Source organism: Ictidomys tridecemlineatus, chromosome 10 (assembly GCF_052094955.1).
Source record: "Ictidomys tridecemlineatus isolate mIctTri1 chromosome 10, mIctTri1.hap1, whole genome shotgun sequence".
In the NCBI taxonomy this organism is placed as follows: Eukaryota; Metazoa; Chordata; class Mammalia; order Rodentia; family Sciuridae; genus Ictidomys; species Ictidomys tridecemlineatus.
The window spans coordinates 137,360,841-137,384,903 of NC_135486.1; the positions used below are offsets into that span (position 1 = coordinate 137,360,841).

Here is a 24,063-nt window from a genome sequence, read left to right on the forward strand (position 1 = left end):
AAACTGCAAAAACCCACACTGTGAGCACAGCTGGGCCCTCTGATTTAAGAGTAGAGCTCTGCCCATCTTGCCGTCTGGAGCCTTATCTGAACCAGAGGCCCTATTTCACCCAGTGTTACAGGGGAGACTGAGGAAGCTGGTCCCATGCTCTAGCCAGTCAGCTCCCCGGCAACTTTTGGGGGCCCTTGAGGATGGGCTGGTTGCTTGGGGCTAAGGTCCTACCCAAGGAACACACACCTCACCTATGCACAGCCTGTGTAGGTCCTCGGAGTCCTGGACTAGCAGGGACCTGAGGATGGGGGCCTGTGTAGGACAAGCATCACCTCAGGAGCAGATGAGCAGCTCCGAGAGCAGGGCTGGAGGCTTCTGGTGTTGGGACACTTCATTCTGGCAGGACTGGGGGATGCAACTGAATTGTACGGCAGGGAATCTTTCATCTCAAGATGAAAGATTGGAGAATTAGGAGAATTCTCAAGATGTAGGACCTTGGCAGCACCACATGCCTCAGAATAAGCCATGCTTCCCTTGTCCCTCCCAAGTTTGTCCAGACCCTCCATCCAAATGAACAAGCATGGTGGCCAAGGGCTTTTCTCCAGTGGTCTTGTGGGTCACTAGGGGTCTGAGACTACCTAGCTTTGAAGGTCTCCAACAAGCAGGCAGCCAAAGGTCAGGAATGGGACAATGTGAGGACTTTATTCAGTTTTCCTTTGGGAAAAGGAACACTCAGTGTGACCTTGTCCAGGGCCCTGAGCAGCCTACCTGTCATTCAGTTCTAAAGTATAGATCCTATCTGTCTACCTGGCAGAAACATGGCCATCGGTGGTGATGGGGCCTTGAGACTCAGGGCTACAAGGAGCAGGACTTTCTGTCTAAGATGAGGAAAACAAAAGCTGAGAGAACTTTAAAAATAAAAAATACCTTGTTTAAAATCCCTTTGGGACCACTAGGCCCCCACAGGGCACAAATGACCAAGTGGCAGCCTCACCCTAGCCTTTCTTTTGTTTGAGTTTTTCTAAGTACATCTGCAGGGATTTCTGGATGGAGTCTCTGGAGATGAAGCTGATAAAGTTCTGGAGGTCAGCCTCTCGCTGTTTGATCATGTGGTCCACTGTGGGCTTTCGCATCATGATCTTGGTCAGCTGTCGAGCGTAGTCTAAAGAAAATGGGATCCCCTGTGAAAACCCATTTTTGGAGATAGTGGGATAATTCCCAATCTTTCTATGAGTGTTCAAATGGAAACTCTTCTAGAGAACTTAGAAAACGCAGATGAGCTGAGCATGGTGGCACATGCATGTAATTCCATTGGCTTGGGAGGCTGAGACAGGAGGATTACAGGTTCAAAGCCAGCTTCAGTAACTTAGAAAGGCCCTAAGCAACAGAGAAACTCTGTCTCAAAAAATAAAAAAAGGGACAGAGATATGGCTCAGTGGTTAAGTGCCTTTGTGTTCAATCCCTGGCACTGCCCCCGCCCCCCAAAATAAATAGAAGAAAGTCACCTGTTTCCACTGATTTCTCCAAAACACAATTAGAATGATATTGTAAAAGTTGCTTTTTAGCCTGTTATTTTCACAGAATTTTACTATTGAGAATATTTTCCATGTCATTAAATATTCATTGTTTGTTCCTATTGGGAGGTGGCAAACTGGCTCCTAGAGATATGAATGGTCTTTACATTTTTAAATAGTAGGAAAAAAAAGAAAGGATATCATATGATGACAGAAGTATGAGATACTCATTTTTGTGTTCTGCATTTCACTGAAACATAGCTGCAGCCACCAGCTCCTGCTCCCTGGGGTGCCCTCCTGCTGCAGGGCCACTTACAGGGGCCTGTGGCCTCTCACGCTGACCAATAGCCTGGCTCTTCACGGACAAGGTCTATGGTCCCTGCTCTGTATCATGGTTGAGGTGACCAACCCTATTTCTATAAACAGACTGGGAGATTCCCTTTGTCTTTGTAGTGGGCTGAAGAGCAGTGGGACCCCAAAAAGACTGTGCTCAAGTCCTGACCCCCACTCTAGAACCTGCCAAGTGACCTTACTGCCCAAATTCCAACCCCACTCCAGAACCTGCCAAGTGACCTTACTGCCCAAGACCTGACCCCATTCCAGAATGTGCAAAGTAACCTTCATGGAAAAAAACCTCTGCAGCTATAAATGAGATGAGACCCAAAGGCTGGGGTGTGGCCCAGGGGTACAGGCTTGTGAGACTCTGGGGTTCCACCCCCAGCACTGCAAAAATAAAGATGAGATCATCCTGGATACAAAGAAGGCCCTAATCTGATGGCAGGTGCCCTGAGGGGAGAGAGGAAGATCTGAGACTCGGGGGACAAGGCCACATGAGGAAGTAGGCAGACTGGAGCAATGCAGCCACAGCTGAGGAATGCCTGCAGCCACCTGCCTGTCCAGCTGCTGGTGGAGCTCCGATGGCACTTTGATTTTGGACCTTGTCTCTAGGATTGTGAGAGTAAATTTTCTGTGGCTTCAAGCCACCTAGACGGTCCTGTGTCATGGCAGCCCCAGGGCACCAACACAGCCTGCTGTTGTGAGCAGCCCTGCATATGTTCAGGATGTTCACAGAGCTGACCTCACCAGATGGGTCGTCTGAGGGGAGAAGGTAGAGGGAGGGTGCTACGGTCCTACTCGGCTCCCCTTGCTCCTCACCTGGAATGGCCATCCACTGGCTCATCATCGAGAGTGCTGTGCTCTGCACCTGATCCTCAGGCACCACCTGGTCCACCATACCCACCTGGAGGGCCTCTGCTGGCGGGAAAAGCAGCCCCAGCTGTAGAGCACGCTCTGAGGCTCGGTGCCCGATGGTATTCACCAGGGTGTCTTTGAACCTGGAATACAGATACCTGCTTACTCTGGGGCTCCAAGGAGGGTGTGTTCCGTCCAGGGTCAGGTAGTGTGGGAACAGTCCTGGCCTTACCAGAAAGGGGCTATGATGCCCAGCAGAGTCTCGTTTAGTCCTATGACGTACTTGGGGTTGTCTGCCAATATGCGGTAGTCACAGATAAGGGACATCAAGCAGCCTCCAGCGGGGGAGGCTCCCTGCAGGGAGAGGCCAGACAGTGAGGGCTCTGGAGGTGCTGCTGTCCCAACAGTTTCCTAGGGGGCCAGGGCCCAAGGATGCCCCAGGACACCCCAGGAAGGGCCTGGGGGTGGGCATGAGCTCACAGGGTACCCCAGCACCCCCTCTTTGGGTGCTGCATCAACAATCTGCCTTGAAAGTACATGATGGAGAGAAGAAACTGGCCCTTTAGGCTCAGTAGCAAGGGTTTCTGCAGGGGCTCAGGTTTTCAGGGGCAGAAAAACACTTGTTAACTTCTTGTTGTTGGTACTGGAGATGAACCAAAGGCCTCGCACTGAACCCAGTCCAGCACTCTACTTCTCACCTACACCCCCAGCCTCTTTTATTTTGAGACGGTCTTGTTAAGTTTCCCAAGTTGGCCTCAAACTTTTGAACCTCCTGCCTCAGCCTCTCAAATAGCTGGTGATTACAGGCTTGTGCCACCATGCCCTGCTAGAAAAATCACTTTTCCTAAATCTCTGGTTAGGAAAATAAGTGGCTTTCCTCAGGAACCCAATTTATACTATGCCACCAGCATCTCTTCCCTCCCCTGGAGCACAATGATTCATGAAGATGACCCTGTCCCCTTCCGCAGCCTCTTGTCTTCCCCAAGACTGGCTGAACAATGTTTCCAAAATGTAGATTTGGCCCACCACTCCCTCCAGACCCAGCCTGCAGCGGGTGGATCTTTTTTCTTTCCTTTCTTTCTTGCTTTAAGATACACTTTTTTTATATACCTTTATTTTATTTATTTACTGTTTTATGTGGTGCTGAGGATCCAACCCAGGGCCTCAAATGTGCTAGGTGAACGCTCTATTGCTAGCCACTACCCCAGCCCTGGGTGGGTCTTTTTCCATTTCTGGCCCAGGTGGTGTTGGCCCCCCACCCTAGGTTAGTCCCAAAGAGCCACAGATGACCCTGTGGGGTGGGTACACTCACATTGATGGCGGCAACCAGCACCAGGTTGGATGGGTAGAGCCTTAGCCACAACTCCTGCACAGCCTTCCAGTACTCAGCGTAGTGGGCTGGGTTCTTCCCGCACATCTCTGTCAGGTCCAGGCCAGCTGAGAAGATGCCAGGACGGTCCTGGGGGGAGTGGCCAGGGCCAAGATGTGATGCTCAAGGTGGCAGGATGCTGCCTGCAAAGAGCCTAGACCTCCCCCTGACCCAGCTTCCACTTCTCAGTTTCAAACTGGAAAAGACAGAACAGGGGTCTGGCACTGCCTCAGAGACATGGACCTACCAGCTCTCTGCAGGTGTGTGCACACACTTGTGTATATCTTGGCACACATGCTCTCTGCATGTCTGTGCACGACTCTGTGCACACCTGTGTGTTCACCTCCCCAGGCCAAGTTCTCTGTCATTCAGACTGAAGAACTCAGAGTAAGGGCTCCTGACAGACCCTGGAGGGGGTACATGTTTTTGTTTACCTCCAAAGTATCAAATGAGGCCCAAGAAGTGCTGGGGGTAGAATAATCTAGAAGGCATCTGCAGTGGAGGTCCCAAAATAGCTACCCAGGAGTGGAAGAGAAACTCCTGGCTGGACAGTAGCGTGCATCAGGGTCTGCACCAAATCCTGCATTTGGCCAAGGATTTGGGGAAAACCCACACCTGATGCTCCTCTGAGGCCTCAGCACCTCCTCTCTATGGGCTGGAGCTTCTGGCTTCTGGGGTGGAAGACTTGTTATGGGGCATACCCACCCCACCCCAACTCCCAGGAGCACAGCTGGACAAGTGTCTGCCCTGTGCCATGTGTAACCAGGAAGACATAGAGGTATGAAGGGAAGTGGCCACAAGGTGTGGAGTGAGCCCCCTCAACAGGTAGACATGCATCCTGTGTGTGCATGATACGCCTAGGCTGATCTGCTTCTGTTCCCGTGAAATGCATTCCACTTCTGTAACTTAAAAAGAGCCAACAAAGACGAAAAGATTAGTGACTGATACACTATCAACTGCTTCTACTGGGAAATAGGTATACGGGACCCCTCATGACACCCCCTGTGCTGGCTGCAGAAGACAGCAGAGGGGACAAGGCAGAAGGGATGACAACCATTTGGCAGGATAAAAAACAAAACACAAAAACAAACAATATCCTTGAATGTGGCCTTATGTGGAAATAGGTCTTTTTTTTTTTTTTTTTTTTTAACAGAGGTTTATTTAGGAAAGTAGATACACAGTCAAAGGAGAACAGGGGCCATCAAGAGAGGTACCTTTGGGGTGGAGCAAGGAATATACATTCTCTCCAGAGGGAGAGAAACAGGGTCTTTAAGATACTATCAAGTATTGAGGAGGCCAGACAGGATTAGGATGGGTCTTAAATCCAATGACAGGCATCCTCATAAGGAGAGGGACATTTGGACACACAGAGGAAGAGGCTATGTGAAGACAGGAGAGATCAGAGTAACACTACCCCAAGTCAGGGAACCTAGGAGCCACCAAGAGCTAGGAGAGAGGCAAAGGATTATCTCCGGGAGCCTCCAGAGAAAACCAGCCCTGCTGGCACTGTAATTCTGAATTACTGGCCTTTGGAACCTTGAAGGTAAATTCCTATTGCTTATGTCACCTCAAGGCAGCCACAGGACACTGACAGGCCGTTCCATGATCATTAGCCGAGTGCCCACTTTGGGCCCGGACTCGTGCTGTGCACACACCACAAATGCATTGGCTGTGCAGGGAGAGATGGCGGCTCCTGTCCAGCACAATGACTTTGGGAATGGGGAGGCAGCAGGCACAGCACACAGCCCCCACTCTTTGCATGGGTCAGGTCTTGGTAAGGTGCAGCTCTCCTATTTTGTTTGGAAGGGCCTACATTTGGTGACAGGGCACTCTCTCATTTTTAGAGCACAATAAAGACAAGGTCATGCTGACATGACATATAAAATGGGGCTACTTCAGGGGTCATCCAGGTGAAAAGTTCCTGTGCAGGTCATCTGCAATTGTTGGAAAGCTGGTAGGGGGAGGCTTCCTTCCATACTGGGCCTGGAACCCAGGGCACTCTACTACGTCCCCAGTCCTTCTGAGAAGGGCCTCACTATGTTCCCGAAGCTGGATGTGAACACATGAACTTCCTGCTTCAGCCTCCTGAGCAGTTAGGGTTGCTGGTGAGCGCCACTACACCCAGCTGCTCTTTGGAGTTTCCAGAGGCTCACACTCTGCCTCATGAGTGAGTCCTGCACAGAGCACAGAGCACCTCTCCTCACAGCCAGAGGGAGCCTTCACTCTGCAGCTCCACTCCACAGGGGCACACGTCAGGCCAGCCCAGAGACCTTCATAGGCCTGTCCTAGGTGGTGATCTTTCCTCTGCAAGAGGATGCCTGGCCCTTTGGGGCTGTGACAACAGTGGCCATGACCAGGACTACCTGAGGGCTTAAGAAGGCAGGTACCTGCCAGGCTATCTGCTTCCTGAACCTTTCCCAACCACATGGTGAAGAGCCCAATGGCTGCTGGCCTGGGCCCTGCACCACAGTGCATTAGCTTTGGAGGACACTTGTGCTGTATGCCTCTTCATTTGAAAGGTGGCCCCAGTGGTTCCATGCTCTGATTCCCAGTCCTGGCACCAAGCAAGGACATGACATCCCTCATTAAGGTCCCCAGTGCAGCCAGAGGTCAGGCCTCAGTGGACTGTCACAACCACTACACATGCTCCTCTCATGGGCTCCTACCACCCCTCCTGGCCTTAGTGACAGTTTCCATGGATGCCATTCCTGAGTCATCTGTATATACACTTGGAGGCAATGCTGAGCTTCCCTCAAGGATTCAGATGGAAAAAATTTGTCCATGGGGCTGGGGCTGTAGCTCAGTGGTAGAGCTCTTGCCTACCATGTGTGAGGTCCTGGGTTCGATCCTCAGCACCACATAAAAATAATAAATGAAAAAGTTTGTCCTGAGAGTGTGACCTGAGACCCACCAAAGTAATAGGTGGCTCTCAGGATTCATGTACCAGTGGCCTGGTCCGAGGCATCCAGGAGCCTGCCACCAAGTTAGCTCAGAGTTGCTTCCCCATGAGACAGCTTAAGCATGAGGCTGCCCCTGCTGAAATCTCTCGTCCTCACATGGTTCTGGCCCTAGTTGCTGAGCACCATGGCTCCCCAGCTCTGCCACTTCGTGAGTGGCCTATCCTGTCTTCAGGAGACGCCCTGCCTGGGCACATTGTCGTCATGGTATCTGTGCTCCCTGGAAGCTTCAGCCTCTTCCAGATTCCCCTGGGCCCTGGACAAGTACCTACCGATGTCAGGATGACGCCGCGGAAGGTCTTGTCGTTCTCCAGCTTCTCCAGGCTGATGACGAACTCTGTCAGAAGCTCCAGGCTGAGACTGTTCACTGGGGGGTTCCTCAGCTTCATCACAGCAACCCCTGGAAGAATGAGGAAGAGGAGCCTTACACCCAGCACCAGCCGAAACCGACAGGCTCCACCCTTGGCCCAGCCACGGGAAGCCTCATGGTCTGAGGTTTTAAAAACAGGTGAGCCAGTGCCTGGGGCTGTGGCTCAGGGGTAAAGCACTTGCCTAGTACATGTGAGGCATTGGGTTAAATTCTTAGCACCACATAAAAACAAATAAAATAAAGGTGTTATGTCCATAAAAAAAAAATTAAAAAACCAAGTGAGCCAGGCCCCATGACACATGCCTGTAATCCTGGGCAGGCTCAACATTTTCCATCCTCCTGCCTCAGCCTACAGAGTAGCTAGTATCTTTGGCATACACAACCATGGTTAGCTCATTAATGTCTGAACTTGAGGAACGTGCCACTGTGTGGGAAGAGCACACCTGGCTTATTCTTGGCTGACAGATGCTTAGGTTGTTCCCTTCTTTGGTTATTAAACAATGCAGTGATGAACATGTATGCACACATTTTCTTTAAAAATGCCTGTTTTCACTTCTCTTGGATATATGCCTCGGTGACATTGCTGGATCACATTGGGAATTCTGCCAAACAAAGCTGTAGTTGTTGTTTGCAGTACTGGGGATTGAACCCAGAGGTGCTTTACCACTAAGCCACATCCCCAGCCCTTTCATTCTTTGAGACAGGGTCTCACTAAGCTGCTTAGGGCTTTGCTAAAGTACTGAGGCTGGTCTGGAACTTGCAATCCTTCTGCCTTGGCCTCCCAAGTGGCTGGGATCATGCCTGGCTGCACTGGTATTTCATATATGAACAAGATCTCAAGTCCCCTGCATACTGTCATCAGAACCCTTGAGGATGAAGGTGCTGGGAGCTGCCTCTCCTTCTTGGGTCTTGGGACAGGGAGAGACACATCCTGGACACCTGTGTCAGACATGGACAGATCAAATGTGTACTAAACATGAATGATGCATCTGGTCCTGAGGCAGGGAGAAGGGACAGTCCTCATCATCAGGCCTACAGGCCCCATCCTGCCATTCTCAGATTACTGTGTGCTACAGAGGTCAGGGACCCCAAGAAGTTGGGACTCAGGGTGGGAAAGGTGAGGATGTGAAGCATGGCCCTGCTAGCAACTTCCAGTCCCTGAGGTGGCTGATCAGGAGGCCCTGGGCCTGTGAAATGAAGCTCACTGTGGGCAGGCACAGAGTATCAGATGCTACCCTAGGATGAGCCCACAGTGCCTATGGCCCATCTCTGGGGCATGACACCCTGGAGGTCCCCTTTCCATCTCCGTCTGCCTTTCAGGCCCATCCTTGCCCAGAGTGTGCACTCTGCAGGCTCACGTCAGGGTCCCTGGGGCCTCCCTGGCTTTGTGTGGCATGGTGCCTGCTGATGGTGTCGGGAGAGCTCCCTGACTCTGGGAAAGAAAAGTGCTGAGCAGAGACCCTTGGGGAAATCAGGGAGATGGGATTCCCAGAAATGTGGATGAGCCCCACAAAAGCAAGGTGGGGAGGTAGGAATTGGTCCCGCCTGTCCTACAGTAATGCCTGTACTGTTAAAATACCGTTTTGTCCTAACAAGCAATCCCCACACCATTTTTAAAATTTTTATTATTACTTTTTTAGATGTAGTTGGATACAATATCTTTATTTCACTTATTTATTTATTTTTAAAAAATATTTATTTTTAGGTGTAGATGGACACAACACAATGCCTTTTATTTTTATGTGGTGCTAAGGATCGAACCTGGGTCCCATCTGTGCTAGGCGAGTGCTCTACCGCTGAGCCCCAGCCCCAGCCCTCTACATCATTTTAACAGTTAAAAGTTGGGGGTTGGGATTGTGGCTCAGTGGTAGAGCATTTGCCTAGCATGTGTGAGGCACTGGGTTCGATTCTTAGCACCACATATAAAGAAAGAAAGAAAGAAAGAAAGAAATGGTTCATCAACAACTAAAAATATATATTAAAAAAAAAACAAAACAAAACTTGGCATCTGCTTTCCTTTCATGAAGACCAACAAAAAACAACTTTAAAAAACAAAACTGTAAAAATACTGCCAGGAGCAGTGATACACACCTGTAATCCCAACCACTCAGGATGCTGGGTCAGGATCATCACAGATTCAAAGACCAGCCCGAGTAACTCAGTGAAACTGTATCTCAAAAAGGGCTGGAGAAAGGAGGATGGGGTCCCCTGGGTGGTCTCCCCACGGCCTAGCTTCAGAGCTGCTGTGACCGAACTGTGTGTCCTTAAACAGACACGCTGAAGTCCTGTCAGCTGCTTCCTGTGCATGTGACCTTATGAGGAAAGAGTGCTTTGCTGATGTCATTGGGATGTAAGCTAGGAGCAGGTCTTACTCGCCTCCAAGTCTCTCCTCTTACAGGACTGTGTCCCTGTAAGAGGAGAGACTTGGAGTAGACCATGGGAAAGCAGCAACTGCAGCGATGAGTCTGAAGCCAACGAACTAAGGACTGCAGCAGCACCAGGGGCCGGCAGGGGCAGGAAGATTCTTCCACCAAGCCCCCAGAGGGCGTGTGGTTTTGCTGCTACCTTGACTTTAAACTTCTCCACTCCAGAACTGTGAGAATATTTCTTGTCACTTAAGTTTTTTAGTGTGTGGTACTTTGTACTTGCAGCCCCAGGACACAATGCAATTATTGTCTTCCAGATGCCCAGCAGCCCTGGGCACACCTTGCCTTTGGGGACAACGTGCCTCAGGCTCCCAGGAGTGAGTGCACTCATGCGTGAACCTGCTGGTGGGCACTGAGGTTCAGCCCCTTCACCTGATTTAAGGAAGCCCCACTCCAATGCAAACATGGCTCTCTGGCAAGGACTCCAGTTAGAAGTAAAGGTTTCCCTCAAAATTAAAAATCTGTCCTTAAATCTAATCCAACACCATCCAGCTGCCTGTCATTTCCATTCTGGGCAGGAAGTAAGTGCCTCTTCATGTTCTGACCCAAGCTTCCAGAACAGTGAGAGTCAATGAAGATCACCTCCTAGGGATCTGGGCCAGGACTCTGACCTTGTATGAAAGGACAGTGGGTCACAGCTCTCTGTGGCTGTTCTCACCAGCCTGTGCTGTATCTGCCCCATTTGTACCTCATTAACATGCTTCATTCCCCCTTTTTCTTTTTTTCTAATAGCAAGTCCTGAGTCCTCCTGGAACACAGCCTTAGTTCCTTGAGCAAGGAGAAACTCTAGTGGGGGCTCAGGTCACATTCACCTAGGGACAGGGATTGAAATGTGGGGGTCAGATATCCTTACTCATCTATGGGACATTGTGGCTGCAATGGCTCCAGTTACCTGTTCTTACCTCCTGCCCAAAGGGCAGGCCCTCAGAACTCCTGGAATACCACACTCATTTAAGGAGCATTTCTCAATGAGGACTTCAGTCTCCGGTTTGTCAACACAGACTTTTCTCTGGGAATAGAAACTAAGTCTTGGTGGGAAATGGGCTCTTTTGGAGATTTGGATTTATGAGGAAGAGGTAATTATTATCCAGCTACAAGTGTACAAAAAAGAAAGAAGCACCCCAACCTTGGTTGGGAAGGAAGTTTCTGAAATGGACTCTGAGGTTGGGCAAGTTATTCAACATTGGAGGAAAAGGTAAAGAGGCCAAAGGTGAACATGAGCTAAAGAGATTTGGAAGAACTTAGTCATCACACGGTAAGTAAACACATAACCAAATTCCTGGCACAAAGTAGGTAACAGACAAATGCTTTTTGAATGACAGGCTTAACAGAATCTAGAATCAACTTCAATATGGCTCTTAAAAATTTTTTTTGTAGGGGTCGGTACTAGGGATTGAACCCAGGGGTGCTTAACTATGAAGCCCCATCCCTAGCCCTTTTTATTTTTTATGAAACATTTTTTTAGTTGTCAATGAACCCCTATCTATATGTGGTGCTGAGAATCAAACCCTGCACACACGCAAGGCAAGTAAGCCATGACCCCTTCCCAGCCCTTTTTATTTTAAGACAGGGTCTCCTAAGTTGCTAGGGCCTTGCTAAATTGCTAAAGCTGGCCTCAAACTTCTGATCCTCCTGCCTCAGCCTCTTGAGTTGCTGGGATTACAGATGTATGCCACTGCACTTGGCTTAAAAATGTTTAAAAAAAAATATAGATAGATAGATAGATATACATGAGGATGCTACAGTTTGTGTTGCATTTTTTTCAGAGGAAAGTAAATCTAAAATACCCCTGTTATGCAATGTTGTGGGAATGGCAAAATAGGCCAGAAGCTCTTCGTCCTTCAAGATGAATTCTGTTTGCAACCATTGAATGTGCAGCAAAAGGACTTTCACCAAGACTGAAAGAATCTCATTTATTTTCTGTGTCTGTGAGGTTCACATTAAGTCTCACTGCTTATTCTTTAGGATGTTCATTTTGAAGATTAATGAAGTTAAAAAGTAGGAGCTCAAAGGAAGCATTTTCCATTACGAATCTTCTATTTAGTCTTTGAACTGAAAGAGTAAAATAAAAATGTACTAAAAAAAAATTGTTATCTGGTAACACCCCACCCCTAGTTTCTTTTCTTGGGGGGAGGGGCGTTCCTGGGGATCTGAGGGGTGCTTACCACTGAGCTACCTCCCCAGCATTTTTTTGACATTTAAAAATGTATAATCTAGGGGCTAGGGCTGTGGTTCAGCAGTAGAGTGCTCCCTAGCTCGTGCGAGGCGCTGGGATAGATCCTGAGCACCAAATAAAAATAAATAAATAAAGGTACCGTGTCCAACTACAACTAAAAAAAAAAAAAAAAAAAGTTAAAAAAATGTAAAATCCAGTGGTCTCACCATGTGGTGCAGCTGCTGCTATCCATTCTAATAGTTTAAAATGTGCTTTTTTGCACTTTTTGTGATATATTCATCTGTCACAGAAATGGACCCTCTGCTGGACTCCAACCCAAGTCCCTCTTCTCCTCGCTAAGAGCCCCAACGCGGGAGACCTGAACCAAGGTTGGGGGCACAGGCGCAGGGAACAGAGGCCTTGACCTGCAGGTGGTGGCTCAATGTGGGCGGGGCTGAAGGCCATCTTGGGCTGGAGGAGGTGGCTTCCCACAGAGATCCAGCAACTTTGTCAGTCTCTGCTCTGCGCCCAGCTCTACCTCCTCGGTAGAAGGAAAGCCTTTCTCTTTCAAAAGTGCTTTCTGAATCCTGCTGGAGTTTTCCAACGTGTTCTGACGCAGCTAGAGCGATTCCATTTGTGGCTCCTAGTTTTAAATAGCAAAGCGCTTGCCGGGTTTTGGCCAGGTTGGAGTCGTAAGAAAAATGAAAATATTCTAAAACTCTTCCAATCACTCTCAACTAATAGCTTAGCTAACAGCTCACATCCCCTGAACTTTAAAAATCGAAACGCTTTCGTCTTCATAATGAGCAAGACAACCTACCTCCTGGGTGGAGTGAGTTTTAAACAGAACACGAGCGGCGCTGGGAAACCCGCCAGCTTGCGCGCCAGGCGACCTTTCAGCGAGGCAGCCGGGGCACGGCGCAGGCTTGCTGCGCGCTGCGGCTCTCACCCTGCGCCCCGCCGCAGGTCGCCGGGCGGGGCGATCCGGGCCCACCCGCTCGCTCACCTGTGGCCGCGTCCGGCTCCACCAACACCCGGTGGTTCGCGAAGCGCCGAGCGCCGTCCCCGCCGCCGGCCATCGCCTGCGTGCGCCCGAGCCAGGCACCTGCGAACAAGTGCGGGTCGGTAAGCGCTCCGCCCGCCCCGCCCCGGCCCCTAGCCCCACCAGTGGCACCAAGACCACCACTAATGGCACCCCCCTGCCGCACGCACCCGCGTAGAGCAGGGCGCGCGCAGTGACGCGCCTTCCCGCTGCCAGCGCCATATTGAGTGGGCGCTAGGTCGCGGCGCAGCTTGCAGCCCAACCTCCCGGGCCAAGGCTCCTCCTCCCGCCGACTGGGCGGAGCTGGGCACAGCGCGGGACTCCTGGAGGGCCGACAGAGGCGGTCCTACCTGTGCGGGCAGTGCAAGGCCTGGTAGTATTGGGCGTGCTGTTTTGCTCCTCATCTCAGAATTTCCATTTCTCCCGGTGACAAGAACCATCGATCGAGGTAAAGGAGGCTTTCCCATAGCTACTAATGCAGTAGCAGAGTCCGGGCGATAGAAACGCCCCTTTCCCGTCCCACACCCTCAGGAGTAACTAACACTCCAGGCTGTTCTGCAGGCTGGAAGTATTTGAAGATGTCATTTGGGAACAAAACAAAGCTTTGGTTCTCATTTTGTCAGGCACTAGAGATCACCACTGAGACTTCTGGGTATTGAAGGACAGGCAGAGGCAGTGAAACCAGCATTCAATCTGCATTCTAATCCTAGGTTTATTCAATACGTTTTCATCACTCTACACAACAAAGTACAAACACAACCTTATCTAAAATGCTACAAAGTTACAAAACTCAAAAACAAATTTTATAGTACTGACTGTACAATGAGGAAAAAAAAGCAATATACACGTTGCCAAGGTATCCTGCAAGACCACCACAAATGGCAGTCAGAACAGGGGGCTCTGTAATGACCTTGCAGAGCTGGCTCTCAACTTGCTCACCAATTTGAGAGAGTAAGGGATATGTGGGGCAGGGGAGTGGAGAGGAGATGGAAAGACAGAACCATTTACAGCAATTAACAGGTGGGGGGACAACCCTAGAGGTTGGAAGAGAATTCAAGTGTGTGTGGGGGAGGCCAGGCCTAACAGGAATGGCAGCTTGGTCCCCTGCAGACATAGCACAGCATCAGCAAGGGCACTAACCAGGTTTGCCAGACTAGCTCAGGTCATCTGTGAAAAAGCTGGGCCACACTGCCACCTGGAAACTTGCTGGTCCCTGCTGGCTCTGCCACTGAACAGACTTAGGAACAGGAATGGGTGAGCTCTCTAGCCAGAAAACTGCAGGGCCCCTCAATGGACATAGCCCTGAACCATGAGCACTTCTGCAGTCAGAATCTGACTGCAGAGGAAAGGCCTCAACTGCTGCTTTTGAAGCCTGCCAAGTGAGGGGGTCTTTCCTGCTGACCCTCCTTCAGCTAGAAAAGTGACACAACTGAGCTGGGTGGAATATAAGGTATAGATGAGCTTCGGTGGCCCTTTTATCGGGAGGAATTTGAACTGGAGCGGCTTCTGTGGCGGCGGCGGCCGGGAGAGCGGGACCGCCTGCGCATGGGGGACCTGCGTCTTGGAGAGCGTGACCTGCAGTAAGAGAAAAAAATAAGTCAGACCATCAAAAGCAAAAGCCCCAGGAAGAAGTGCTGAGCAAAGCTGGCTTTTTCCTGGTTTTATTTTTTGACATTAGAAACTGTGGCCCTGTCAGGGGAATTACATCTGTACTAGTCCTCTGATCCCGAACTTCCTATCTTCTAACCCCTCCTCTTTTTATATCTGGGAAAAGGAGAGGGCCTGCACCTGGTCTTAGGATTTAAAGCCTCTTGGGAAGGCCTTGTAGCTCACCAGACTCAGGATGTAGTCTTGGTGTACTCCCAGGACCTCTTCTGTCACTGTCACGTACTACAACTACCCTTCTCCTTTCCCTGTTAGGCTCCCAAGGCTCATCATGTCAACCTGCTCTCTTCTCCCTCAATAGCAGCAGAGGATGGGCAATACTGAATAAAGGGCCTCAAAGTCAATTAAGTTTGTGAATCACACTGGCCCAACAGGTACAGTGAACCTTCAAATCGACCTACCTCCTCCTCATCCGTGGGGGTGACCTACGCCACATGGGAGGTGGCGGCAGCATTCTCCTGGGAGGGCTGAATCGCCTGGGGGGTGGCCTAGGCCAGGGGGCCAACACAGCAGTAGCAGTAATCTCCTGGCCATCAATTTGTCCTATTGAAAAAAGATCAAGTCATATAATTCCTAACAAGCACCTATCTTAGGCAAGGCACCAAGAAAGATACGTGAAGAGCCAAGAGAAGCCCTTCTCCCAGGCCCATTAGGACGCTCTTGAGCACAAAGATGAATTGATACTCAAGCAAAGGGAAGGAAAGGAAAGAATTTATTGAGAAGTAAACCTCCAGAACTTATGTGATGGATTATCTGAGAGGTGGAATTCTAGTGGGGAACAGCATGAAAGAAGTCTCAGGAGATAACTGCACAGTGTGTGTACATGCAATGGCACAAGAAGCAAGGGGAGGCAGCACAGCATGGAAGCACCAGAAGTGCAAAGGTAACTGAGGTACAGATCTAGTAACCTCTGGCAATTGTCCCCACAACTGGGGGTACCTGAGTCCACAAAGGCCTTAAAAAAAAAAAGAAAAAAAAAATATATATTTTAGTTGTAGATGGACACAACACCTTTATTTTATTTTATATGGTGCTGAGGATCGAACCCAGTGCCTTCCACATTTGAGGGAAGCACTCTACCACTGAGCCAGAACCCCAGCCTACAAAAAGGCCTTTTAAAAAACAAAAATTTTTTTTGGTACTTGTAGATAGACAGAATGCCTTTATTTGCTGTGCCACTGAGCTTCAGCCCTAGCCCCCAAAGGCCTTTTGTCTTCTCAGCTCCTACCCTGCAAGGTACCCAGGGGCTAACTCAGGACAGACTGACTTGTATTCATATTCAAGAGGTAAAGGATTTCACAGCACTGACTTTACAGTCAAAATATAGGGGTTGAGGGCTGGGGATGTAGCTGGGTTCAATCCCCAGTGTGCCCCCCCCAAACTTTTTTTTTTTTTTTAAAAGAGAGAGTGAGAGAGAAGAGAGAGAGAGAGAGAATTTTTAATATTTATTTTTTAGCTCTCGGCGGACACAACATCTTTGTTGGTATGTGGTGCTGAGGATTGAACCCGGGCCGCACGCATGCCAGGCAAGTGCGCTACCGCTGAGCCACATCCCCAGCCCCCCCCACTTTTTATGTGGGAATATTTAATTTCTGAGAATCAATTTCTATTTTCTAAACAGACAAATCTATTTCTGGCCAGCTGCCAGTAAAGGCCAACCCCTTGAAATCTCCTGGAGACATTGTGGACTTGCTCCATTTGATGATGTATAGCACAATTGGGGAACACACACAAAATCCTACCATAATCTTAAATTAGAATTTTTACAGTCATGCCTACCCTGAATGTCCCAAGTCTCTGGAATTTCTAGCTAATTAGCAAGTGCTCAGATTCTATCCTGAGTTCCTAAAACATTTAAGAGGGACTTAAGTAAATTGAAAAGTTGGCTAAGTATCAAGAGAATCTTCCTAATACTCAACCTCTATCAGTGCTCAAAGGCAATTACCATAAATAAATAGCCCTATTAAACTATCATGAAGTTTATCCCAGGATCCCAGGGGACTTGAAGTTCTAGGGCATCCAGACTTTTCCACATCCTGGCCTGCAGGCCCAGACAATACTGTGGGCTACCTGTTCTCAGCCCTAGCTTCCCTATCACAGTAGTAGGAAGCTAGACAGACATGCCATCTTTCTTAAAATACTAACTTAAAGACAAAATAGAAATTGGTTACCCAGAACTATTTGTAAGTGTTCATACAATTTAAAAACCACTCTGCTCAACACAACTACTTAACCTCAGAAATGCCAAAATGTTGGCAAAATAGAAAATGATTCTTAGAAATTAAAATATTCCCACATAAAAAGCCAAAAGTAGTGGGGTACACTAGGAATTGAATCCAGGGGCTCTACTGAGCTACATCCCCAGCCCTTAACCCCTATATTTTGAGACAGAGTCTTGCTAAGTTGCTTAGGGCTTTGCTAAATTGCTGAGGTTGGCTTTGAACCTGTGATCCTCCTGCCTCAGTTTCCCAAATTGCTGGGATTACAGGTGTGTGCCACTACCCTGGGCTCAAAAAATTAAATGTTTTCTTCATAAGAAAAGCTTCATTTGATCAAGTTTAACAGACTAAAAACCTCTTAAAAATGGCAACATATTCATAGTTGCTGAACACCCCCCAAAAGTTCATGAAATAGTTTTTTTTGGGTAAACATGCCCCCATTGAATCAAAGATGGGATCCTGAAGGAACTACAGTCAGATTTAAGTGCAGCTGGGTGGAAATCAGCCTGAAAGGTTCCTATTGGTAACAGGTCTCTGAGGACAGAAGCAGGAAGGTCAAAGCTGGTGGCAGAGTCATCTACCTCCATCCATGTGCTTCAGCGCCTTCTCAGCTTCATCTGGATTCTCAAACTCCACATATGCATAGCCTTTGGATAGATGAGGATGCATCCTTTCCACAGGCATGTCAATCATTTTAATTTTTCCATAGGTAGAAAATATCTCCATGATGTGATCCTAGAGGGAAAGAAGGGTCATGCTCATGCTCTCACCGACCAATTATTTAATAAGAGCTGGAATTCACCACATACTTCAGCAGTGTAAAAACATTCTGCTCTCTGATAAAAGCCAGTCATTCTGGGATATCTCCTGGACACGTTTATTCAATGGAACTAACCACACCAGTATTCTGAAAGCCACCTGCTGCCACTGACCTGTCTATACCCCACTGCTCCTATCTCCCAACAGATCCATGATCTCACCTTGGTCACATTCCTGGTGAGTCTTCCAATATGCACTTTGGTAGGTTTAGGGGAAGGGCTCCGCCTTTTCCTTTCCTTTTCATCTCTTTTAGGTGGCTTAGATCTGAAAGATAACAAACAATTTCTGTCAAGCCAAAGTGTACTGGATTTGGGCTGTAGGTGTAACACAGTGGTCCAGTGTAAGCCTAATTTGTGCAAGGTCCTGGATTTAGTACTCCACACTGCCTCCCACAATCAACAACGAAGAACTGGACTCCCTTTGGTGGGATATTAACCTGCTCATGTAACAGTTTTTACAGGGAAGCCTCCTACCAATTCATAATTAAGCTAGACTCTTTTTTTTTTTTTTAAAGAGAGAGTGAGAGAGGAGAGAGAGATTTTTAATATTTATTTTTTAGTTCTCGGCGGACACAACATCTTTGTTGGTATGTGGTGCTGAGAATCGAACCCGGGCCGCACGCATGCCAGGCGAGCGCGCTACCGCTTGAGCCACATCCCCAGCCCCTAGACTCTTTTTTTTCTCACTTACTTATTTTTATATGGTGCTGAGGATCAAACCCAGGGTCTCACACGTGCGAGACGAGTGCTCTACCACTGAACCACAACCCCTAAGCTAGACTCATTTCTAACGACCATAGTAAAGGTACAGCCCTGGTTTGGGGCACTCACTTGGAGCGGGAGCGCCGCCTGTTGTCGTGTCTGCGCCGAGAAGGGCTGGGAGATCCAGAGGAACTGCTGGAACTGGAGCTGCGGGATGTACTGGAGCTTCCCGAGCGGCTGGATGCAGATGAAGAGCTGGAGCCACTACTTGAGCCTGTGCTGGTACTGGATCCTGAGCTGGAGGTGGAACTGGACCGAGACCTGAAGGCAAGGTGAAACAGTCAAGGTGACAATGAGTGGTAATCACATTTCTCCACAGCAAATTCCCTAGAAATGGAAATTGCTGCCCGTGTCTTTTTGTCTCAACTATTTTTCCCAGTAGGGAAAATGTACCTTGCCCAGACAGGTCACGGTACTACGCAGTGACAGGAAATGCAGGGATGGGATACTTCATCTACACAGAAGCCTTCCATACTAGGAAGTAAAGGAGAAATGTATCAAGCCAGAACCATCACCTTGGCTTGGGAAGGGGGCCTATGGATACACTCAGGCTGGTTTTCTTTTCTTTTTTAGTATGGGGGATTGAACCCAGGGGCCCTTAAACACTGAGCCACATCTCCAGACCTTTTTAAAATATTTATTTAGAGAAAGCATCTTGCTAAGATGCTGAAGCTGGCTTTAACTTGTGATCCTCCTGCCTCAGCCTTCTGAGTCACGAGGATCAGGCATGTGCCACAACACCTGGCTGGTTTTCTTTTTTGCTATGGAGGATTGAACCCAGCAGTGCTTTATAACTGAGTTCCATTCTCAGCCCTTTTAAGGTTGGCCTCAAACTCATGATCCTCCTATTTCAGCCTCCTGATTGCTGGAATTATAAGCGTGTGCCACCATGTCTTGCTTCAGGCTGGTTCTCAAATTACTGAAAACCAACCATGTGAGGTACGACATGCTTTTAATCTCAGAGACACAAGAGGCTGAAAACAGGAGGATCACAAATTTGAGGCCAGCTTTAGCAATTCAACTACTGAAAAATAAGCTGTAGGCTAGAGCTGCTCAAACACAATTCTGAATAAGATACACTTATTCAGAAAAACATACCCTAAATGTCTCATTCCTCAGATCTTGCAGGAAACTGCGGGGGGGGGGGGGGGGCACGCGACGGCGCACACCAGAGCAGACTCCAAACCAGCATGCTATGATTTAGGATCTCTATAATAACTGCAGAGTATGGCTGCTTTCTAACTGTGGGTTCAGTGGGGAAGGAGGATTTGGCTATTGCAGCAGCCTCTGCTTCACCTGGTACTACTGCTTCCACTGGAAGCACTGCGCCTCTTCCGAGTCTTATCCCTGCCACGGTCCTTCTCGCTTGACTCCTTGGTGGTCCCTTTGTCTTTAGAGCGATCTTTGGACTTCTCATCAGAGCGGTCCTTGCGTTTGGTAGGAGAAGGAGCCCTAGGTGGTGAGGAAAAGTGTGAGATTGCATGTTCCTCTGATCAAACCCTGAAACAATTGCACAACCCAAAAGAGGGGTCCAAAAGGGCAAGAAATCCCATGTGATCACACAGCAAATGATCTGTGGATTAGGACACTCACTGTGGAATGCATAACATTTTCAATCTTCCCCTTTCTGAGGGTCCCTGGCAATGAGCACCCCCAAAGTAGCACTAGAAAAATCTTACAGAAGGATTACCTAGTGCTGGACTTTTTATTATTTTCTTTGACTCCTAGCAAGCTCTTCTTTTTCACTCCTGATAAATCCATTCTCCCCTTGAGGTGTTCAAAGCAGGAATGGCGGCCTCACTTATCTGAACTCTCACTTCTAACTTGAGTCTGAGAAACGATCCCTAATCGATTGCAATTTACGCCAAAGAGCAGCCTAATAACAAGATAAAAGGATTTAAATAAAGAGTGAACGAATTGGCAAGGCAACAAATCCACTTTGCAATAAAAAGTTGAGCATACGAGAAAGCAAGGGAACACAGTAAGCAGCAAGTGCCACTAATGGGAGCACTCAGGACAGTCCCCCTTTCTTCTTGGGGGATTTCTCCATCCCTACAGGAGGCTCAGGTGGACAGTTACCTCTTTTTTAGGAGATGGGGGTGGTGGCTGCACTCACCACTGTTATTTTAGAGGTCACAGAACACCAGTTTGATGACAAGCGCTCTAGTCCTTTCAAAACACTATAGCATCACATTAAGTGTGCAGAGCAGAGAAAAACTTAACTTGAATGTGGTTCTCCTAATAGGATCAGACCTCTTAATTTATTTCCTTTTGGGAGACATTGGATAATAATATGATTGGAGGCAAAAACTATTTCAAAAGTGACCAGAGCACAAGCAATGAACATTAACATCCAAATGGACAAAATATCCTACAGAAGCATTAAAAAGCAGTTATTGCAAACATGGAACTTTTGTTAATGATCTACACTATTATGTGTGTTGACTGAGGTTATTAAGTAAGTCACAAGAAAGAAAAAGTGAGTGATGAGTAGCTAAATAATAAAGCAAATGTGGTCTAAATGTGACTTGCAGAATCTAGGACATGGTCATGTGGACACAATTGAAATCCTTTCAATCTTTTGGATATATATATAAAAACGTTGGGGGAAAGAAGTAGACACTAAATTGGGTGAGAAACCTGCAGCAAGTGCTTGATAATGGTAACAGATTAATAAATCAAAACACTGCTTAGGATGGGGCAATAGCTCAATTAGTAGAGTGCTCTAGGGTTAGGGTGTGTGTGTTGCTAAGGATTGAACCCACAATGGGTTCAATCCTTAGCAACACACACACACACAGAACCACACTGCTAATTCTTCATATGCCCTACTTTCCAAGGACTGATGCATTTTCAATTTTCCATGAGTGAGTTGTAAGCAAAGAACTCATTTCTCCTGCTTCGCTTCCCCCAAATCCCATAACTAGGGTGGACACAGCACACTTTTCTGATACTGTTTTCACTTGTGCATAGGTGTTGGCTGTAAACTCCTTTCAAATTGCTGTCTTAAAACAATATACTATATATAACCAGCAGGCAGTACCTGATTAGATTAGTGTTCTTGGGCAATCAGTGGGTATAAACCAGTGGCTAAGAGCCTGTAATCAGCATGCCTAGGTTGTGCTGTGTAAATCTTGGGCAGGTTTTTTTTTTTTTTGTACCAGGGATTGAACTCAGGGGCACTCAACCACTGAGCCACATCCCCAGCCCTGTTTTGTAATTTAGAGACAAGGTCTCACTGAGTTGTTTGGCCCCTTGCTTTCGCTGAGGCTGGCTTTGAACTTGCAAACCTCCTGCCTCAGCCTCCCGAGACACGTGGAATTACAGGTGTGTGCCAAAGCGCCAGGCTTCTTTTTTGAGGCTTTTCATCAGCAATATGTCGATAATTACAGTTCCCACCTTAAAAAATCATCAAGGGCATTAACCAAATTAATCCATGAATCTTGACATGGCACTCAGGTTAGGAGGAAGAAGTGTTAGCAAATTAGAAGAGCCATTTCTCCACATCTGGAGGTTCTTTCCCATATCCACTCTTAAACAAAAAAAAATTTTTGGGGGTCAAAGGACCTTTATTATTTATACGCAGTGCTGAGAATGGAACCCAGTACCTCACACATGCTATGCAAGTGCTCTACCACTAAGCCACAACCCCAGGCTCCCATATCCATTCTTGTCTCCAAAGTTACCCGCATTTGGGAATAATCAACTGGGGTCTCTGAAGAGTCCCCTTTAGGATTACTTAGACGAGCACTGTCCAATAGAAAAAGTGTGAGCCATGAGTACAACCAGAAATTTCCTAAATAGGTGAAATTAATTAAAAGTATATTTTAACATAGCATGTCCAAAATATTACTTATGATCAATATAAAAATTTACTAATAAATATTTTCCTTTTTTCATAGTAAGTCTTCGAGATCTCTTGGGTACTTTAACATTTTCGTTTTGAGTTAGCTATATTTCAAGTCCTCCACAGCCAATGGCTACCCCTTACTAGATAGCACAGATATAGAGTAGAGATCACAAACTTTGATTCCAGAGTCCCCCTCCCCCAAACATCTGGCTGAATGTACTCAGTGAAACAAGCACCACCGGTATTTGTAAGCACTCTAAAAATTTAGAACCACAAGTAAGCGAAGGCTTTGCTGGGTGTGGCCGAGTGCTAGAAAGCAAAGGTTGAGGTTCTCTGTTCATACAAGTTCAGGTAACAGCTCAGGACCTTGGTTACCTCCCCCATCCTCCGGAAAGGTGCGCGTCCAACAGCCAGAGAGAGGAGAGAACAATTAGTTAAATCTCGAGCAGATGGTGTTTCAGCACAAATCTTCAGAGCACCCTCCCCATGTAAAAGCACATTTCAGACACATGCGGAAATAACAAAGGCAGAAAAAGCCTACTCCACGTACTTCCGCCATCGACCTAACCTTCCCGCATCCTCCTTTGGGAGCTCGGTGCACAGTGGGCCGAACCCTCAAAGCCTAGCGCCGAGAAGTGTACACAGAGATTCAGTAAACATTCTCGGAGTGAATATTTGAATTAACGACTCCCAAAGGAGCCGGTGGCCTTCAGCAGGTCCCACAAAGCAATTCCACCCCGTCGGCTTGGGCCCGACACGCCGACCTCGTTCCCCGACCTCGTTGGTTTCCTCGCCACTCCCCAGGCAGGGCCCAGCGTGGCGGGCCTGGGTCACGGTTCGGCGGGAGGGCCCCGATCACAGAGGCCTCGCTCCCAGTAGCCCTGAATTCGGCGGGCCTGGTTGGGCCGCCGCAGACCGGACAAAACGGGGTTGCCCTTGCATCCGCTGCGGCCCCAACCACTTCCGGGCCACAACCTAGACACCTCCCACTCCGCCCGCCCAGGGCAACACTCTTTTTCCCCGCATTGTGTGCGGCGCCGCCAGGCCGCTGCCACACTGCAGGGCTGTGGAATAGGCCGGCTCCACGATGCACCCCTCTGGGCCTTGCAGGCGACCCCAGAAGCTCGGATGCAGTCGGATTCCACCCAAACTTACATCTTCCCGCCGCCACCACCTCCTTCTGCTCTCCTCAGCCGCTGAGGCTGACGCCGCTATTTCGTCAGATTAAGGAGCGGGAAGGTACCGCCTTTCCGGCGCGCAGCGATGACGTAAACGTACCAGCCACTGGGCACGAACGGCAAAGTGTTAAAGGGCCATGGCTGTTTGTTCGTAGTGGCTCTGGAGGCGCTCATGGTTTTTTCGGCTTAGAGAACCTTTAGGGCTGCTCCCGGCTGATTGCGCGCACTCTGGAGCGGACAGACCAGAGCCTCGCTGGCGCTTGGAGGGCCGCGGGGACGACTCACGGGCCGGCGCGGCGGGAGTTAGCATGGTGGCCCACCCTTCTCCTGCGCTGGCTCAGTGGCCCCGCGGCTCCGAGCCTGAGGTTGTCCCGCAGCGGGCGAGGCGGGGCGCGCCGCGCCGCGCTGCGGCCTTAGGAGGCAAGCGGTGGGGTCCTGAGGAGCCGAGGCAGTTCAGAGCGGCAGCCCATGCGGGGTGTGGATTCTTGCAGTCAAAAATCGCTAGTGGTGTACGGGTGACCGTATAGACGCGGCCTCTGCGCGAGAAGAACTCTAT

At 48.7% G+C, this 24,063-nt stretch overlaps 2 protein-coding genes and 1 long non-coding RNA gene across 7 annotated transcripts; all 3 read right to left on the minus strand.

Moving 5' to 3' along the window:
* Positions 1-674: 674 nt before the first annotated feature.
* Eci1 (enoyl-CoA delta isomerase 1) lies at positions 675-13,322 on the minus strand. The gene is made up of 7 exons (XM_005337792.5): positions 13,186-13,322; positions 12,980-13,078; positions 7,295-7,422; positions 4,009-4,155; positions 2,929-3,050; positions 2,661-2,839; positions 675-1,153 (listed from the first exon to the last, which is right to left on the minus strand). Exons 1-7 carry the CDS (start codon positions 13,235-13,237, stop codon positions 987-989), a joined length of 894 nt encoding a protein of 297 aa, XP_005337849.1. The 5' UTR covers positions 13,238-13,322; the 3' UTR covers positions 675-986.
* On the minus strand, positions 11,718-12,973 carry LOC144367563 (uncharacterized). The gene is made up of 2 exons (XR_013427074.1): positions 12,512-12,973; positions 11,718-11,870 (listed from the first exon to the last, which is right to left on the minus strand). It is a non-coding gene; the product is annotated as an uncharacterized LOC144367563 (long non-coding RNA).
* Positions 13,323-13,709: 387 nt separating the features above from the next.
* On the minus strand, positions 13,710-23,638 carry Rnps1 (RNA binding protein with serine rich domain 1). Of its 5 annotated transcripts, none has more exons than XM_078024460.1 (8): positions 23,107-23,452; positions 20,170-20,355; positions 19,776-19,931; positions 18,549-18,740; positions 17,880-17,982; positions 17,481-17,634; positions 15,082-15,223; positions 13,710-14,590 (listed from the first exon to the last, which is right to left on the minus strand). In XM_078024460.1, the coding sequence occupies exons 2-8, from the start codon at positions 20,238-20,240 to the stop codon at positions 14,491-14,493; spliced, it is 918 nt and encodes a 305-aa protein (XP_077880586.1). In that variant the 5' UTR covers positions 20,241-20,355; positions 23,107-23,452; the 3' UTR covers positions 13,710-14,490. The 5 variants fall into 5 exon arrangements, with proteins under 5 accessions (XP_077880586.1, XP_077880585.1, XP_077880584.1 ...); XM_078024459.1 differs by having other exon boundaries at positions 23,094-23,452; XM_078024458.1 differs by having other exon boundaries at positions 22,880-23,452.
* Positions 23,639-24,063: the final 425 nt, after the last annotated feature.